The following is an 18,934-nucleotide window of genomic DNA, read 5'->3' on the forward strand; positions in this document are numbered from 1 at the left end:
ATCGTATTACTTTTCTCTATGCAATCAATCAATGAAAAAAAAATGAATGAAAGTGACAGGACAAAAATTCATTCACTCGCCATTGACGTGTATACTATGGACTGGGTATACCTTTAAAATAAACGTGCTTGATACATGCACGCATTATAAAGACCAGTGTGAGCAGTGTGACTGAGACGTGAACGTGAGTGAGTCTTGCTCTTGCTTGATAAAGTGCACATAAATGAAAGTAGGTGAAACTAGACGTATTTATATCGATGGAAAAAATATCAAAAATACCATCATGTTCCTCATGAACGAGTAAAAGTATTAAATTGAAATTCATATCAAATACTCAAGTCTGTCTATTTTTTACCCGACTACGGCAAAGCCAAAGGAGGGTTATGATTTTGACAGGCTATGTATGTATGTATGTATGTTCTGATGTTCATGTGTTCCCTCGTAACTTCTAAACTACCAGAATTCGACAAATGACATATCATTAGAAGCGTCTTAATTGTCCGCTGGTTATAGGCTATATGGATATGGATGGGGTTTCACAAAATCTAATGTGGCGCCCTCTAGCGGACAAAACATACAGAGTTAAAAAATAAAGTTAAGATAAATATGCCGTGTTTGGTATCATTTGAAAGCGCTTTACTTGTACATTTTGAATATATATATTTTACTAGCATTTGCTTGTGACTTTACCTGTATTCAAGGGCTGATTGCATATAATTCACATCTTTTCGTTCATAGCTTCTTTACTACTTATTAGTTCATCAATTTAATTTTTGTTAATATTATGCGCCACAAATACACTTTAACACCAAAATAGTACAAATAATAAATAGAAAGTAAAAAAACTAAAACCCAACTACGACAAAAAACGACGCTGAAAAAGTATAAAACAAGATTTTCAGAATACTGAACTGAACAAACTTGCTAATGTAGTTGCATAGTAGGTAATTTTCATGTTTGGAAAGGCGTAGTCACACGTTACATATACCTACCTACCGTAGCACTTTGACAACGTGTGACTACGCCTTTCCAAACATGAAAATTACTATGCAACTACATTAGCAAGTTTGTTCAGTTCAGTATTCTGAAAATCTTGTTTTATACTTTTTCAGCGTCGTTTTTATAGTACCTGTAAGCTGTAACAAAATCAAAGTTTTGTACGGAACCCTCAGTGTGCGAGTCCGACTCGCACTTGGTCGGTTTTTAAAAATCAATCAAAGCGCCTCCATTGTATTATTTAGTCGTTGCATTACATTTTAACTTCAATGACATTTGAGATAAACGTTAAAATAATCTTTCCGTCTTGATGTACACATCAGATGACTGGAAAGGTTATTTTTATTAAAATAAAATTTAAATTAATTTCATAAATGCCTGTAAAGTGCATATTTAGGCAAAACTAAGTTTGTGTATGTATTGTGAACCAGTAAAAGTAGATCCTATTCCTAGTCATAATGTTTTTTCTATGTTTCATGTAAGTTGTAATAACTTGTGTTTTCTTCTAAAATACTGTTTTTATGATATTTGTTTCCCTACGATCATTATTTGCAGTTCATTTCACCCTACTTCTATATATATTTAACGTAATTATGATTGTGAAAATAGTTTAAATGCCCATGTAAACACTGCTTTATTTCCAATGTAGTCTAGATTTTCTTGTGTACCTACCTATTAGAAAGCCAAGACCTACTAAGACGGCGTGAAATAATACAGATTTTAAGTAGGTACATTGTTGCAAATTTTAGGATTATTGTCAACATTCATTGCCAAAATAAAAAAAAAAGATCTTAATATGAAATAGTATTTGCTCAAGCAACAAACCAACATATTCGGCATAATATTAAAAAAATGTAGTATATTAGATACTAAGTTAGTATAAAACAATTTCTTTACAGGTTAATGATCGTGCTGCCCCTATTTTTCATAGGGATTATTCTGTTCGGTGCTTTTGTGATCGTGCCGTGTGCATTCATATTTGCATCATGGTACATGCGTATCAAGGAGCGTAAACTGCAACGGAGAAAGCGAGATGGAACGAATGTGGCCTTCTTCCATCCGTACGCTAACGCTGGCGGAGGCGGAGAGAGAGTTCTGTGGGTGGCCATCAAGGCGTTACTAGCCAGGTGTGTTATAAATAAATACGTTTTGAAAAAATATTTTTAGTAATTTGTGTATAGTCTGGTCCGTGAGCACGTAGAATTTTGTCCAATGACCCCTAGCTACCCATCCTTATCGCTCGCACGTAATTATATTGCTATCGTGCTCACGGACCGGGCTTTAGTAACAAATTACTTAGTACCGTTAGCCCCTCGTATTAAGATAAATATGCTTGTATAACGAGTGAGCTCATCATAATAGTCGAGCATCGGCGGGGACAGAATCCGGTTCCCCTTTCCCCGAATCACGAGTCGGCCAGTACGACCTCTTACCGTTCGGCTATCGTGGTTTATTTAAATGTGTGTTATGTTTCATTATTTACTTTAATCAAGTTTAGGTGATGGAGGTATTATCAGTTGGACAGTTGGACTATTATTTTACTGTTATTTATCAGTCAAATAGGTTAATTACTTAATAATAATAACAATAATACGTTTATTTTCAGACCATTATGATCCATACAGAGTTGTGTTAGTAACAATATTATACTTAAAATCTAGAAAATCCATCCAATCCCCTAGTTGAAATCCTTAAAATCTTAAAAAGATAGAAAAAGTTAGTTGCTATAGAGATTTCCACAATTTTCTGTCTGTTATTCCCATTCCCGATATTGTAGATGAAAACAATTGATATTATGTTATAGTATAGTTCTTACAGATAGGTTTTAACTGCAGTTAGTGTTATCAGTAATAATTCCAATTATATTTCTCAGTCCATTATAAAAAAAAGATTACTTATCTCATGCAATTAATATTTTTATTGATGTTTAATATTGATACATACTTTATTCATATTTAAATTCGGTTAGCATTTCTTATAATTCTGACTCAACATTAAATAACTACATGATAAATACTGTAAACTAGAATACTACAGTATTACACTATAGTAACAATACAGTATACTAAACTTCATTGTATTGTTATCAAATCAATACTCACACTTGTTTAAACAGTTGTTTAAATACAAAATTTTCTTCTATGGTAAGTTAGTAGCTAAGTTTTAACATAATTATATTCTTATAAGTTATCAATTTGTATTTTACATTCAATAACAGCAGATAAACATATTTTATATAGATCAAGAATACGCGCCCCACCACTTTTGGTCGAGGTCAGCGCGGAGTGCGGGACGTTTGATCCGAGCATCCGTGTGCACTCATCGAATTATCCAATTGCAACGCTGTTATCACACACACACTACAATAATGATGCTCGGATCAAACTCCCCGTATCCCGCGCTTCCCTCGACCAAAAAGTGGTGGGGCGCGTCTTCGTGAATGAAACGATTTATAAGTGATGAGATTTGGTTAAAAACTGTATACAGGGTGTTAGGTAAATGGGTATATGAGTATATGATGATTTATAGGTATATAATCATTTTTTTCATACAAAATAAATTTTATAAAATCCGATTTGTATGAAAATTAAAATAATTAAAATGAAAATATCAATTTTCTGACTTCACCATACCATTTATATGACCATGTCAACATGGGCTAGTGTCGGCTCATATACCCATTTACCTAACACCCTGTATACACTTCTGCTTCCAGATATCCAGACACCAACATCTTCATATACACAGTGGAGACAGCAGAGCCCCAGACGATATTGGACAAAGCCCAGAACCAGTTCAACGTGAAAGTTGAGCCAGAAAAGATCACATTCATCCGGTTGTCCATGAAGAAAGTCATCGAAGCGAAGTCCTACCCGTACTTCACGCTTATCTTGCAGAGCCTGGGCTCAATGATACTGGGGATGGAAGCATTTATGAAGCTGAATCCAGGTAAATACACCCATTGGGTCTTATTAATGAAAGTTACACCCTAGTTGAACTCTTGCTTAAGTTGTCATTTGGTATGGAAATGTCATTTTGATAATCCAGGTGTAACTTTTTATTAATAAGGGGAATTATGTACTAATGTCCAGTAAAAGATTTGTAGTTAACTATAGAGAGAAAGCTGAAAAAAAAAGAGAAATGGGGTATAATAATAAATAATAATAATAATAAATTATTTATTGTATAACTTATTTGACAGTTTAACCTCTAGGCTAATCTTATGCTACAAAAGGTAAAATTAATTATATATGTATGTATGTATGTAATTAGGTATGTTTTCCACTCGCTTCGTACCTGGCCAAAGTTAGGTTATTTTGGTTGATTTTAAATTCTATCACAATGTAAATACTTTTGTAAACCTCTGAAAAGGGGTCTGAAACAATAGTGACTTGATTTTCTTTCGCTGCTAATTCTCAGCTATAAATGGGACGGACGTGTAAAAAGCCTAATTCCAAAAAAATAAGTGACTGTATTGACTTTTACGACTTTTTATACATAAATCGATTACATAAAATTACTTTAATGACTTTCAAAGTGTAAACGCTTTATAACATCACTCGATTTAACGACAAACTCGTAACGTCGATACTTTTTTACTGTTGGTTTACCTTGTTTTCTATCCGCTCATTTAACACCGAAAACGCTCATACTCATTTTCACCATCAATCCCTAATTTTTAAGTGACCCCTATGAAAACAATATTCCTGTTATGTGTTACCATGGGGTCACTTATAACATAGATATTGATGGTGAAAACGGCCATTAGCCCCTTAAGTGTCGTCATATAAAGTTTACTCTTAGATAAAACATATTCCTCCTCATTCCAGACGTGTACATAGACACCACCGGTTTCGCGTTCACGTACCCCATATTCCGGTACCTGGCGCAATGCCCCGTGGGCTGTTACACCCACTACCCCACCATCACGGCGGCAATGACGCGCCGTGTCAAACACCGCATCGTGGCGCATAATAACTCGTCCGTGATCGCTCGGAACCCCGTGTTCACTTGGCTGAAGGTGCTTTACTACAAGCTGTTCGGGTGGGTAAGTGCGGTTGTTCTTCTTTATTAGTTCGTATTCCCCGCCCAATGCCCCGTGGGTTGTTACACTCACTACCCCACCATCACGGCGGCCATGACGCGCCGTGTCAAACACCGCATCGTGGCGCATAATAACTCGTCCGTGATCGCTCGGAACCCCGTGTTTACTTGGCTGAAGGTGCTTTATTATAAGGTCTTCGGGTGGGTAAGTGCGGTTGTTCTTTATTAGTTCTTATTCCCCGTCCAATGCCCCGTGGGCTGTTACACTCACTACCCCACCATCACGGCGGCCATGACGCGCCGTGTCAAACACCGCATCGTGGCGCATAATAACTCGTCCGTGATCGCACGGAACCCCGTGTTCACTTGGCTGAAAGTCCTGTATTATAAGGTCTTCGGGTGGGTAAGTGCGGTTGTTCTTTATCAGTTCTTATTCCCCGCTCAATGCCCCGTGGACTGTTACACTTACTACCCCACCATCACGGCGGCCATGACGGAGCCCCGCATCGTGGCGCACAAAAACTCGTCCGTGATCGCTCGGAACCCCGTGTTTACTTGGCTGAAGGTGCTTTACTACAAGCTGTTCGGGTGGGTAAGTGCGGTTGTTCTTCTTTATTAGTTCTTATTCCCCGCCCAATTCCCCGTGGGCTGTTACACACACTACCCCACCATCACGGCGGCCATGACGCGCCGTGTCAAACACCGCATCGTGGCGCATAATAACTCGTCCGTGATCGCACGGAACCCCGTGTTCACTTGGCTGAAGGTGCTTTACTACAAGCTGTTCGGGTGGGTAAGTGCGGTTGTTCTTCTTTATTAGTTCTTATTCCCCGCCCAATGCCCCGTGGGCTGTTACACCCACTACCCCGCGAACACGGCGGCAAAGACGCGCCGTGTCAAACACCGCATCGTGGCGCATAATAACTCGTCCGTGATCGCTCGGAACCCCGTTTTTACTTGGCTGAAGGTGCTGTATTATAAGGTCTTCGAGTGGGTAAGTGCGGTTGTTCTTCTTTATTAGTTCTTATTCCCCGCCCAATGCCCCGTGGGCTGTTACACTCACTGATGTGAATTAAATTAACTAGGTATTAATTTAAAAGCTACCAAAAATCTAATTATACAGAAAAACGAAAATACTATAAACAGGCATAAAAAAGTTTATTTAAAGCTATCTTTTGGCAATGGATTAATTAATAGTGGTACTTCACTTACTGATAGATAGGTACTTCTAAAAGTAGTTAAAAGAGATGCACAGTACTAACAGGCTGTATCTCTTACACCCGTATTCACAAACGTTATTATGAGGTCTCACATTGCGCGTGGACGCACAGGGTCACACACGAACCAATCACAGAGCTCTATTCAACGCTGTGCGTTCGATTTGCTGCTTCACTTGAGCAAGCATCGTTTGTGAATACGGGCGTTAGTTCATTTGTTTGTCGCAGTTACAGGACGTGGCTTATGATGGGATAGGATTTTATCATTTTGTGACAGGCTGAAGAAGGCTCCTTTCCGCGTATATTTCATACGTGGACCTCGTTTAATTACTAATGTTGTTGACAGATGGCGTTTAACGGTTTCCCCCGCATGAATATTTACGAACGTCAAAATTTTTTGGCTGTAGATTTTAACCAATGACGATAGATGGCGCTTTTTACCCACGTATTATTTATTTATTGAAATTTAGTTTGAACAACAAACAAAATTCATTCAGTAGTTTTTGCGTGAAAGAGTAACAAACATCCATACATCCACGCAAACTTTCGCATTTATAATATTAGTGGGAAAATAAAAATATTTCTGATGATGTGTTTGTTTTAGCTATACGGCTGGATGGGGCGCTGCGCGGACGTGGTTATGGTCAACGGCACGTGGACGGAGGACCACGTCAACGACCTCTGGAACATTCCCTTCAGCACCTACAGGGTGTATCCGCCGTGCGAGGTGAGTCCGCTCACAGAAACTAAAGGGTGAAAAAGGGGCGGGGCCGGTGTCGCAGCAATATCAGGCCTGTTCATCTCCGCGAGTTAACATCGAAAACAAAACACGCACGATGGCCCACCTACAGGATACTATTCGACAAGGCCTCACATACGAGCGAACATTGACTCACGCACGCGTATTCTTGTGTATGACGGAAGAAAATAAAGAAAATGGTGTACTAAATACTGTGCAGTATTTAACTGCCTAAATAATAATAAAAACACAGAATGTACTTTTTTAAGTTGCCTCAAGACACTGAGAGGTAAAATAAGTAGTTAATATTATTCATGATAATTCATGCTAAATCATGTATTTCCTCCGCCATTTTCCGCAGTTTGGCACCTCACGTCACATCATTTTACCGAAGTCAGCCCTATAGCTTCGGCGCAGTGCCGATCACTGACGTTTGTCAACAAAATGGTGCTTGACTCTTGAGACAGGCTAAATTACACCATAATATTGTTAATGAAATTGAGCATACATTATTTTAAATAACTTCGCGAAGTAAAACTTCTGTACGTAGTACTTATTATTATTATTCTGTAGCAATATGCCCAAAAACAGAACACATTGCTCGTGACAGCAGCGACGTCATAATGTAAACAGTTTACATTGCTTGTGTAGTACTAAATATTATTCGAACGTTGAGTACTGATACCGCAGTGGATAATGAGCACATATTTTTATTACTTTGTGAGTGTGAATTTCTAATGCGACACTGAGTTTCGAAATCAGCTCATTAGTTGGCATCTCTCTATATCTCTATGTGTAAAATAGATTTATCGACAAATATCGATTTTCCCGCCGAATAATAATCGATTTGGTACAACAGATTTATCGACAAATAATCGATTTTTTTTTGTAAAAAAGAACGATTATTGTTCTATGAAATAATTCGTCGTTTTCTCTTTTTACATGATAAAAGCATAAATAGGAAGAAACGTTGCCGCCTTAGACGCGCGAATGGCGTTAAAAAGAATTTGTTATAGGGACCCCACACAATAGCGTCTTTCGAGCATTGTGGCGCGGCAACGTAACGTTATTTTCGGAAAAGTAATGCAATCCCCACACTCCGCTTTTGCGTTACTTGTTTGGCAGTCTAAGGTGGCGATACAACGACTGTTAGCGACGCGCCTAAAATTTAAACTAATTCGCGCCTAAGATTTAAATTCGTTTGGTTCCGCTACCCGCCGCCCTGCGGCGCCACGTGCGAGGGGGGGCGGNAGAGCCTGAGACCTACCGTCAAGGCCGTAGTATCCAGGTGCATGCTGTGCAGGATTCGCAAGAGCAGGCCGCAGGCGCCACGGATGGGTGAGTTACCCGAAGCCCGAGTTTTTTTTTTTTTTAAAAGATTATTAGTAATTTGTTATTACACAAATTACTAATACTCCCGTTAGCCCCTCGTACTAAGCTAAATATGCTTGTGTCACGAGTGAGCTCACCACAATAGTCGAGCGGCGGTCCACAATAGTTGCACATCACCAGCGACCCTTTTCACACTGTGGGCTGGACCTGTTTGGGCCGATGGAGGTTTCCATTGGCCGGCGACGGGAAAAGCGCTATGGTGTCCTATTTACCTGCCTCACGGTGCGCGCAGTCCATATTGAACTGGTTTCCTCCCTCACGTCGGACTCGCTGATCATGGCGTTGCGTCTGATGGCGGCCAGGCGTGGCTGGCCTCTTCATCTCTACTCTGATAACGGTACTAACCTGAGGGGCGCCGACACGGAGTTGAAGCGATCGATGCTGCTTTTGGACACTGAAAAGTTAAGTAACGAGGGCATTAACAACGGGATGGAGTGGACTTTTATCCCTCCCGCCAGTCCCCATTGGGGTGGGGCGTGGGAGAGGCTCGTACGTAGCGTGAAGACATCGCTGAAAGTCATATTATCTGAGCGTGCACCACGGGAGGAAGTGTTGAGCACTCTGATGGCTGAGGTGGAAAATATTGTCAACAGCCGCCCCCTGATGCACGTGTCTGTCGAACCAGGGGACGTTGAGTCGCTTACCCCCAACCATTTTCTTCTCGGTACGTCTTCCAACTTACCTGTCATAGGAAAGTACGAGAACTCTGCTCTTAAGGAGCCTCTACATGTCTCATAATCTTTTTACCCTACCAGCGCTTCGAGACCAACATTTGGCAAGTGCTGAGAAGAAGCGCCGCAACAAACTCAGTCACCACTGTCTGCCGGTTAATATAAATAAATAGAAATAGTAGTAGTAGGTACATTCGATTCAGGAGCAGTTCACTGAATTTACCATGCATTCTTGTATGGTGTTTCATAAGAATGGGTAGGTATACAAGATTGCGTGGTTTATTAAACAAGGTAGTGACGTGCTAATATCTAGACTAACATATTAAGGTACTAGTAGAAATTACTCGCATACATAAATTTGAATAACTTGGATTGACCAGTCCCCGAAAGCAGCGCCTGTTCACAGACATGACGAGTGAACCAGCCATCGCTTCACTCGACCATATTAGAGGGAATGTAACGATCCTAGACCTATTGTCCCTTTAAGAAGTAAAAAAATCAAACTTCTAAGTTAACGCGATCAAAAGATACAGCAGTTTATACCGACACCTAAGACGAATTTCCGTCACACGCTAGGGAATCAAAACCTACAAGGTGCTTCCTGTGAACTCAGAATCTTGAAATTCGGGACGAAGCAACGTTATATAGTGCAGATAAAGGAAAAATTGCGAAAATGATAAATTTGAAGTTATATAAAATTTAAAATATTATGTTTGCTTACATGACATAAAATATTTTTTTAATAATTCCAATTCCAATTCCAATTTATTTATTCCAAAAACAAAATACATTGTATAGGAAAATTATAAAAAATTATAAAAAAATATAAACTTACTACCTACCCTTTTTCACATGAACGCGTAGAGATATTAAAGTTGAAATTCATATCAAACACTTCTTAAATCTAACTGCCTCTAAACTGTGAGAAATTCTAAATCAACGCAAAAATTCAAAACGCTGAGGTAGGTACCTATAATGCAAATATAGGAAAAATAAATAAATAAAAAATAAACATACCGCATATTTTGAAATTCGCCACTACTCGCAACGGAATCAAGTAAGTAATTTGATTTAATACGTCATAAATTGTAAACCGCTACGTTTGTACGGCGGAACCCTCGGTGTGCGAGCCCGACTCGCACTTGGCCGGTTTTTTATTAAAATAGTGGAATCTAATACCTCAATGAATGATAGTTATGGCAAAAGAAAAACAATTTCCTTGAAATTGTTTAAGGAAATTGTTTTGTACTAGTAGTGTATTATTGGGCATTCTGTCCCCCAGTCGTCCGCTTCGCTTCCGACCGTTCGCTGCGCTCACTCTGGTTTGACAGAATGCCCAATAATACACNGAAGCCCGAGTTGCACATCACCAGCGACCTTTTTCACACTGTGGGCTGGACCTGTTTGGGCCGATGGAGGTTTCCATTGGCCGGCGACGGGAAAAGCGCTATGGTGTCCTATTTACCTGCCTCACGGTGCGCGCAGTCCATATTGAACTGGTTTCCTCCCTCACGTCGGACTCGCTGATCATGGCGTTGCGTCGGATGGCGGCCAGGCGTGGCTGGCCTCTTCATCTCTACTCTGATAACGGTACTAACCTGAGGGGCGCCGACACGGAGTTGAAGCGATCGATGCTGCTTTTNGTGACGTCAGAGTGCGTTGCAGTCTTGAAACACGTCTCGGTTGATCTGCCCGTACCAGACCCGGAACGATTTTCTTCCTGGCTTCGTTTGTTACGGACTACGGCTACCGTGTTAAAATTTATAAATATCTGCAGAGGACGGTCCGGGCAGATCGACCGGGACCTAATGGAGTGTGCTGAGCGGTTGTTGATAAAACAATCGCAAAGCGATAGCTTTCCGGATGACTTGGCTGCGATCACGAATGAGAGGTCATTGCACCGCAGCAGCAGGTTACTTTCCTTGTCTCCCTATCTAGACGAACATGGCGTGCTCAGAGTCGGCGGTCGCATCGACGCCGCGGCGAACGTGAGCATGGAGGTGAAGAGACCGGTAATTCTAGATGGTCGACATCCCGTAGCCAGACTTATCGTACGTCACTACCACACGAGGGCGGCTCATGGTAATCAGGAGACTGTTGTGAACGAGTTAAGACAGCGTTACTGGCTGTTGCGGCTGAGACCTACCGTCAAGGCCGTAGTATCCAGGTGCATGCTGTGCAGGATTCGCAAGAGCAGGCCGCAGGCGCCACGGATGGGTGAGTTACCCGAAGCCCGAGTTGCACATCACCAGCGACCTTTTTCACACTGTGGGCTGGACCTGTTTGGGCCGATGGAGGTTTCCATTGGCCGGCGACGGGAAAAGCGCTATGGTGTCCTATTTACCTGCCTCACGGTGCGCGCAGTCCATATTGAACTGGTTTCCTCCCTCACGTCGGACTCGCTGATCATGGCGTTGCGTCGGATGGCGGCCAGGCGTGGNCAACGACGTTTAAAAGACACTAGTGTGAGAGGTCACTAATTGATTTACGTCACGCTCCGAAATCATCGGATGAGATGCAGTATCATTTTATGTTCTACCTGTTCCTATTTCCTTTCGACCCTCCTGGTTCTAAGGCGCTCCACGTTAAGAAGAAAAGATCGATTATATCCGATTCGATCGATTATTTCCACAATGAACGGTTGCTCTGCCCGCATCCAGGTTCCTAACGCGACCTTTACCAGATCGTAGGTCCACCTAGTAGGATGCCTGCTCACGCTACGACTTCCAGCCCGTGGTTGCCACTCGAGAACTTTTCTGCCCCAACGGCCATCGTCTCTACGAGCTATGTGCCCCGCACCTTGGGGGATGCCTTTGTCTAGTAGTGGACGTCATTTGGCTGAAACGAACGAACGATTATTTCACATCCCTATACATCCTGCCTCCAGGTGACAGAGCTGAAGCAGCTCCGATCGCTCGTCAAAGACTCGGATCCGATCCGAATCCTGTCCGTGGGCCAGTTCCGGCCGGAGAAAGACCACCCGCTGATGCTGCAGGCCATGTATGAGCTACGGAATCTGCTGGTCAAGAACGAGATGCTGTGGAATAAGGTACTTACTTGCTGGAGGTATAGTCTGGTCCGGGAGCACGTAGAATTTTGTCCAATGACCCCAAGCTACCCATCCTTATCGCTCGCGCGTAATTATATTGCTGTCGCGACTGTGCGACGGGCGCCCGCAGTGAGTGTGCGAGCGCAACAGCAACATAATTACGCGCGAGCGATAAGGATGGGTAGCTTGGGGTCATTGGACAAAATTCTACGTGCTCACGGACCAGGCTTTACTAGAGGCCGCCGCTCGACTATCGTGGTGAGCTCACTCGTGATACAAGCATATTTAGCTTAGTACGAGGGGCTAACGGGAATATTAGTTTTTTGTGTAATAACAATTACTAATAATTTTTTTTTAACAAAACAAACAAACAAAACAAAGCCCTTTTGGTTTTTTAAATTTATTTTGTTTCCTATTTTCGTGGTTCGTTTTAAGCCTCAGGCAACCTATAAATAATTTGAAACTTTCGCGTTGCCTGATTGAATTAATTTAAACAGGTTTTAACGTGAGTCAGCCTGTGACCACGGCCGGTGCAACTCGGTCGAAACGTCAGGCAAATACAGGTATTATTTCAATGTTACCTATCCGCGTATCGCGTTAAAACCTGTTTAAAATTCACTCAAGCAACCTATTGCTCTAGCGCTAACTCAGTCAGTGCCTGATGTATGGGAGCGGCACGGGAGGGGTAACATTGACATATTATTACGTGACAAAGCATACAAATCTGAAGCACATTTGAAGTCTCTCTGACGTTTGTTTGACGTCCCAAAAACACCCTCCCGGACTACTCCCATATCTCAGGCACTGATTGAGTTAAGTGCTAGATCTATAGTTTCAAATAGGCTAGATGACAAAATTTCAATTATTTGTCCGTCAGACAGATAATTAGAAAATATTAGACTCATATTTTTTATTTTCTTTCATAATTAAATAATAACAGTGCTACATCGAGTTGAAATTGCGCGATACGTCACGCTTGAGTAGAATTTTTACTCAAAAGTTACATCACGCGACATTTCAACTCGATATAATACTGTAATTATTCGATTATGGAATTTTTAAAAAAAAATATGAGTCTAATATTTTCTAATTACCTATCTGTCTGACGGACTAAATAGAATTTCGATTTCATTACCCAGTCATCATCCCTATTGTCTGTCAAAGATATTGTAAAAAAAAATTGAACATACATATTTTTATTTGTTGAAAAAAAAAGTAATTATGAAATTATGGTGCGTTGATGTTCCGCGTGACGTCACGCCGTGCTACATTTTTTGTAACGTAATGACGTTCAAGACCCTACTTTTGAGCTTGGCGCGTTTTATGTCTGTCAGTTTTCTTTGATTTCTTACAGCAAAAAACATATCGGGTAGTTTTTTGATAAGTTAAATGACAGACCAATGCCCGTTTTCGCCATCAATCCCTAATTTTTAAGTGACCCTTATGAAAACAAAATTCCTGTTATCTGTTACCACAGGGGTCACTTAAAAATTAGGGATTGATGGTGAAAACAGGCCTAAGGCGATTATCACACTGCGCCGCGCTCCGCCGCGGAGCGCGGGGCGACAGATTTAATCATTGTATGCAAGTACCTCAGTTTGTATAGAAAACACGCGCGGCACTTCACACTGACAACGCGTCCGCGCGCGTGATTTTTTATATGAAAATCACGCGCTCCGCGGCGGAGCGCGGCGCAGTGTGATAACCGCCTAATTCAAATTATTGCTATTATACCCAAGAAACTTCCAATAACCGGATTTATCCGCCCAATTCCAGATCAAACTGGTCCTCGTAGGCGGCTGCAGGAACGCGGAAGACGAGGAGCGCGTGCAGAACCTGAAGGACCTCGCCAAGCACCTCGCGCTCGAGGACAACGTACAGTTCGTCGTCAACGCGCCCTACGCGCGCCTGCTGCAGCTCTACCAGACCAGCAGTATTGCGCTGCATGCCATGTGGAACGAGCACTTCGGCATCAGTGAGCATCCACGACGTTTTTTTAGGACAAAAATTCCAAAATTGTTTTATAGCGCCCCCTCTCAGCGTCAAAAAGAAGGCCACTCAAACTCCCTGCCACTAGGGCAGCGTGTGATCGCGGCCTAGTGTGCGTGTGAGCACTTCGGCATCAGTGAGCAGTCACGAATTTACTTTTTTTTTGTAACTAGGGCGAAAATTCCAAATTGGTATTGTGGCGCCCCCTCCCAGCGTCCCTTCTCTTTATTTCGCGCCCCCTTAGAGAATCTGACGAGGAGCGGGTCCAGGCGGTCTACTCCGAAACGCGGTTTACGTAGTTGCGTATCCTTCTGTCACCTTCGCTCACGCTGGCATCTCGCTTTGAGAGAGGGATGGCAGCTTTCGAAATTGCGGATCACGGTTTTCGGAGTAACCCCTCAGAACCTGAAGGACCTCGCCAAGCACCTCGCGCTCGAGGACAACGTGCAGTTCGTCATCAACGCGCCCTACGCGCGCCTGCTGCAGCTCTACCAGACCAGCAGTATTGCGCTGCATGCCATGTGGAACGAGCACTTCGGCATCAGTAAGTGACACCATTCCGGGTTTGAGCGATCCCAGGATATAACCAAGGCGTAACCAAGACAAAAAATCCAAAAAAGTATCGTGGTGCCTCCTCCCAGCGTCCATTCTTTTCATTTGGCGCCCCCCCTTAGGTCCGTGCCTATCAGTGAGTGGCGGCTCAAATACTCCCTGCCACTAGGGCAGCGTGTGTTCGCGGCCTAGTGTGCGTGTTCTACCAGACCAGCAGTATTGCGCTGCACGCCATGTGGAACGAGCACTTCGGCATCAGTAAGTGTGCGCCCTAGTGTCTAGGGTTCTAGTGTGCGTATGAGCCTGCTGCAGCTCTACCAGACCAGCAGTATTGCGCTGCATGCCATGTGGAACGAGCACTTCGGCATCAGTAAGTGTGCGCCCTAGTGTCTAGGGTTCTAGTGTGCGTATGAGCCTGCTGCAGCTCTACCAGACCAGCAGTATTGCGCTGCATGCTATGTGGAACGAGCACTTCGGCATTAGTAAGTGTGCGCCCTAGTGTCTAGGGTTCTAGTGTGCGTGTGAGCCTGCTGCAGCTCTACCAGACCAGCAGTATTGCGCTGCATGCCATGTGGAACGAGCACTTCGGCATCAGTGAGCATCCACGACGTTTTTCTAGGAAAAAAATTCCAAAATTGTTTTATAGCGCCCCCTCTCAGCGTCAAAAAGAAGGCCACTCATCCTCCATGCCACAAGGGCAGCCTGTGATCGCGGCCTAGTGTGCGTGTGAGCACTTCGGCATCAGTGAGCAGTCACGAATTTACGATTTTTTTGTAACTAGGGCGAAAATTCCAAATTGGTATTGTGGCGCCCCCTCCCAGCGTCCCTTCTCTTTATTTCGCGCCCCCTTAGAGAATCTGACGAGGAGCGGGTCCAAGCGGTCTACTCCGAAACGCGGTTTACGTAGTTACGTATCCTTCTGTCACCGTCGCTCAAGCTGGCATCTCGCTTTGCGAGAGAGGGATGGCAGCTTTCGAAATTGCGGATCACGGTTTTCGGAGTAACCCCCCAGAACCTGAAGGACCTCGCCAAGCACCTCGCGCTCGAGGACAACGTGCAGTTCGTCGTCAACGCGCCCTACGCGCGCCTGCTGCAGCTCTACCAGACCAGCAGTATTGCGCTGCATGCCATGTGGAACGAGCACTTTGGCATTAGTGAGTAACCACGAATTTTTCCAGGGCCCCTCCCAGCGTCCCTACAAAAAGAAGACCACTCAAACTCCCTGCCACTAGGGCAGCGTGTGATCGCGGCTTTGTGAGCTGCCACACTGACGGATTGCAAGCGTTTTCAAAGCGGAGCGGCGTCGCAGCGAACACACCGCGTCTCCGCGGTGAACACGAGGCCATTCATTCGTGTAATTCGCCAGTGTGGCAAGGCCCTTAGTGTGCGTGCCCTCAGCTCTACCAGACCAGCAGTATTGCAATTTGCACTGCATGCTATGTGGAACGAGCACTTCGGCATCAGTAAGTGTGCGCCCTAGTGTGCCCCGCCCTAGTGTCTAGGGTTCTAGTGTGCGTGTGAGCCTGCTGCAGCTCTACCAGACCAGCAGTATTGCGCTGCATGCCATGTGGAACGAGCACTTCGGCATCAGTAAGTGTGCCTCGCCCTAGTGTCTAGGGTTCTAGTGTGCGTGTAAGCCTGGTGCAGCTCTACCAGACCAGCAGTATTGCGCTGCACGCTATGTGGAACGAGCACTTCGGATTCGGAATCAGTGAGCATCCTCCAAATATCACAAAAACTAAAGGGACATGTGAAAAGGGGGCGGGGCCAGTGTCGCAGCAATATGCCCAAAAACATAACACATTGATCGCGACAGCAATGGTGGTAGCATGCATGACACACACTCTTCGCAATGTACTGTTTTTATTTTGATTATGTACTTTGTTTGTGTGAAATTCTAACGCGACACTGGGTTTGGAACTCGGCGCATTAGTTGGCATCTCTCTAGATCTCCACGAATCTAGGTCCATTTGGCGCCCCCTTGGAGAGTCCATTTGGCGCCTATCAGTGAGTGGCGGCTACTCAAATACTCCCTGCCACTAGGGCAGCATGTGAGCGCGGTCTAGTGTGCGCGTGACTGCGCCCTACGCGCCTGCTGCAGCTCTACCAGACCAGCAGTATTGCACTGCACGCCATGTGGAACGAGCACTTCGGCATCAGTGAGCATCCACGACGTTTTTCTAGGACAAAAAAATCGAAAATTGCATTGTGGCGCCCCCTCCCTCTTTTCCATTTGGCACCCTCCTTATATTGTCGCCCGGGACAGGCGCCCTGGTTTCGGATCGTCAGTCCATCTAGTGGGAGACCTGCCCACATTACGGTTGCCACTCAAGAACCTTTCTGCCCTAGCGGCCTTAAGCGCTACGAGCTATGTGGCCGCCCACTGCGGGTTATGTCGGTCACTTTGGTTTTCCTGCGAATCTTATTATTGATTCAATCACGCAGAGAAACTCCGACCACAGCACGCTTTATTGCCCTTTGGGTGACCTTGAACCGTCTTATAAACTTCTGACGTATTCTTCTTGCCCAGGCGTAGTGGAGTGCATGGCGGCAGGCCTTGTTACCATCGCGCACCGCTCAGGCGGCCCTCTAGCGGACATCATTGAAACTTCTGCCGGCTCGCGAACAGGCTTCCTGGCCGCCGAGCCTGACGAATACGCCAGGGCCATATTAGAGGTCATCGCGCTGCCCTCGGATGAGAGGAAGCGGATTATCGAGGCTGCTAGGTGAGGATCACCATCATTTCAGCCACAGGACGTCCACTGCTGAACATAGGCCTTCTCCAATGATGATGGAGACGGACGATGGAGTTAATGTCGTGCAAATATAACATAAAGCCGGGACAGATATGTGCCAAGATGTTTGCAAATATTAGTACATTATATTTGAGCGATATGAAAAGTTGTTCAAGCTGTGGTTCAAGCGCTCTCTTACAGGATATTGAAAAGCAATTTATAAAAGTCAATTTCGAAAAAAATCTCATCAACTTTCATGACAACAATGAGTCGTCCATTGTGTACGCTATCTTTGCAAAAATGTTTCACAAATATTTGTAAGTTTTGCATAAACATTTGTACAAACTTGTGCACATCTTGACACATATCTGTAACCGGCAATCACAACAGTCCTAGCAAGGGCGATGTTGAGTGCAATTTCGTTTTTAAACAAATATTTTTTTTAGAGATACGTTGGAGAAATTGTCTATAGCTATAGTTACTGAGGTATTTATTTTGCTTTTATTAATACTTTATGACTTTCTAGGGCTTCTGTGGACCGTTTCTCGACCATGGAGTTCGAGAAGGCATTTCTCCGCGCTGCGGAGCCCCTCATGCGGATAGACTAACTACTAGTAGTAGACTGTACATTACGTTCCATTAGCTATAAGTATTCTAATAATAATTGTAATTTAAAAGCAATATTAAGTTTTACCAAAGTTGCTCTGTTTGTTTCATTTGAAGATTTGTGGAAGGTGGCGGAATAAATTAGATTGGAAATTGCATGCATGGGAAAAGGGTTTACTAGTATGAGCACAGAATAATAAATAAGTACTACGTACAGAAGTTTTACTTCGCGAAGGTATTTAAAAAAATGTATGCTCAATGTCATTAACAATATGGTGTAATTTAGCCTGTCTCAAGAGTCAAGCACCATTTTGTCGACAAACGTCAGTGATCGGCACTGCGCCGAAGCTATAGGGCTGACTTCGGTAAAATGATGTGACGTGAGGTGCCAAACTGCGGAAAATGGCGGAGGAAATACATGATTTAGCATGAATTATCATGAATAATATTAACTACTTATTTACCTCTCAGTGTCTTGAGGTAACTTAAAAAAGTACATTCTGTGATTTTATTATTATTTAGGCAGTTAAATACTGCACAGTATTTAGTACACCATTTTCTTTATTTTCTTCCATCATACACAAGAATACGCGTGCGTGAGTCAATGTTCGCTCGTATGTGAGGCCTTGTCGAATAGTATCCTGTAGGTGGGCCATCGTGCGTGTTTTGTTTTCGATGTAAACTCGCGGAGATGAACAGGCCTGGTATGAGTGACAGTTACAAATAGACTCGAAAATATGAAAACAGTGTTCTGACTTCTTGATGATGAGTATGATTATGACACGACTCCTGAAGCCGAGTTTATATTTATCTGACTGACGTGTTCTGTCGTGACGCATCAGAACGGAATCGGTGTCATACGCTAGTGTTGTGTCGTATGGCTTCTGACGAGTTGCATAATGTAATCCGATTCCGTTCTGATTCGTCACGACATAATACGTCAT

At 43.5% G+C, this 18,934-nt stretch overlaps 1 protein-coding gene across 1 annotated transcript; it reads left to right on the forward strand.

Moving 5' to 3' along the window:
* Positions 1 to 1,298: 1,298 nt before the first annotated feature.
* On the forward strand, positions 1,299 to 18,087 carry Alg11 (ALG11 alpha-1,2-mannosyltransferase). Its single transcript, XM_028304778.1, has 9 exons — positions 1,299 to 1,474; positions 1,896 to 2,123; positions 3,713 to 3,945; positions 4,827 to 5,044; positions 6,862 to 6,984; positions 11,947 to 12,108; positions 13,885 to 14,083; positions 17,180 to 17,375; positions 17,911 to 18,087. The coding sequence occupies exons 1-9, from the start codon at positions 1,455 to 1,457 to the stop codon at positions 17,990 to 17,992; spliced, it is 1,461 nt and encodes a 486-aa protein (XP_028160579.1). The 5' UTR covers positions 1,299 to 1,454; the 3' UTR covers positions 17,993 to 18,087.
* The last annotated feature ends 847 nt before the right edge of the window (positions 18,088 to 18,934 follow it).

The sequence above is a fragment of the Ostrinia furnacalis genome, unplaced genomic scaffold (genome assembly GCF_004193835.3).
Source record: "Ostrinia furnacalis isolate ACB-3 unplaced genomic scaffold, ASM419383v2 OfSCF1533, whole genome shotgun sequence".
Lineage (NCBI taxonomy): Eukaryota > Metazoa > Arthropoda > Insecta > Lepidoptera > Crambidae > Ostrinia > Ostrinia furnacalis.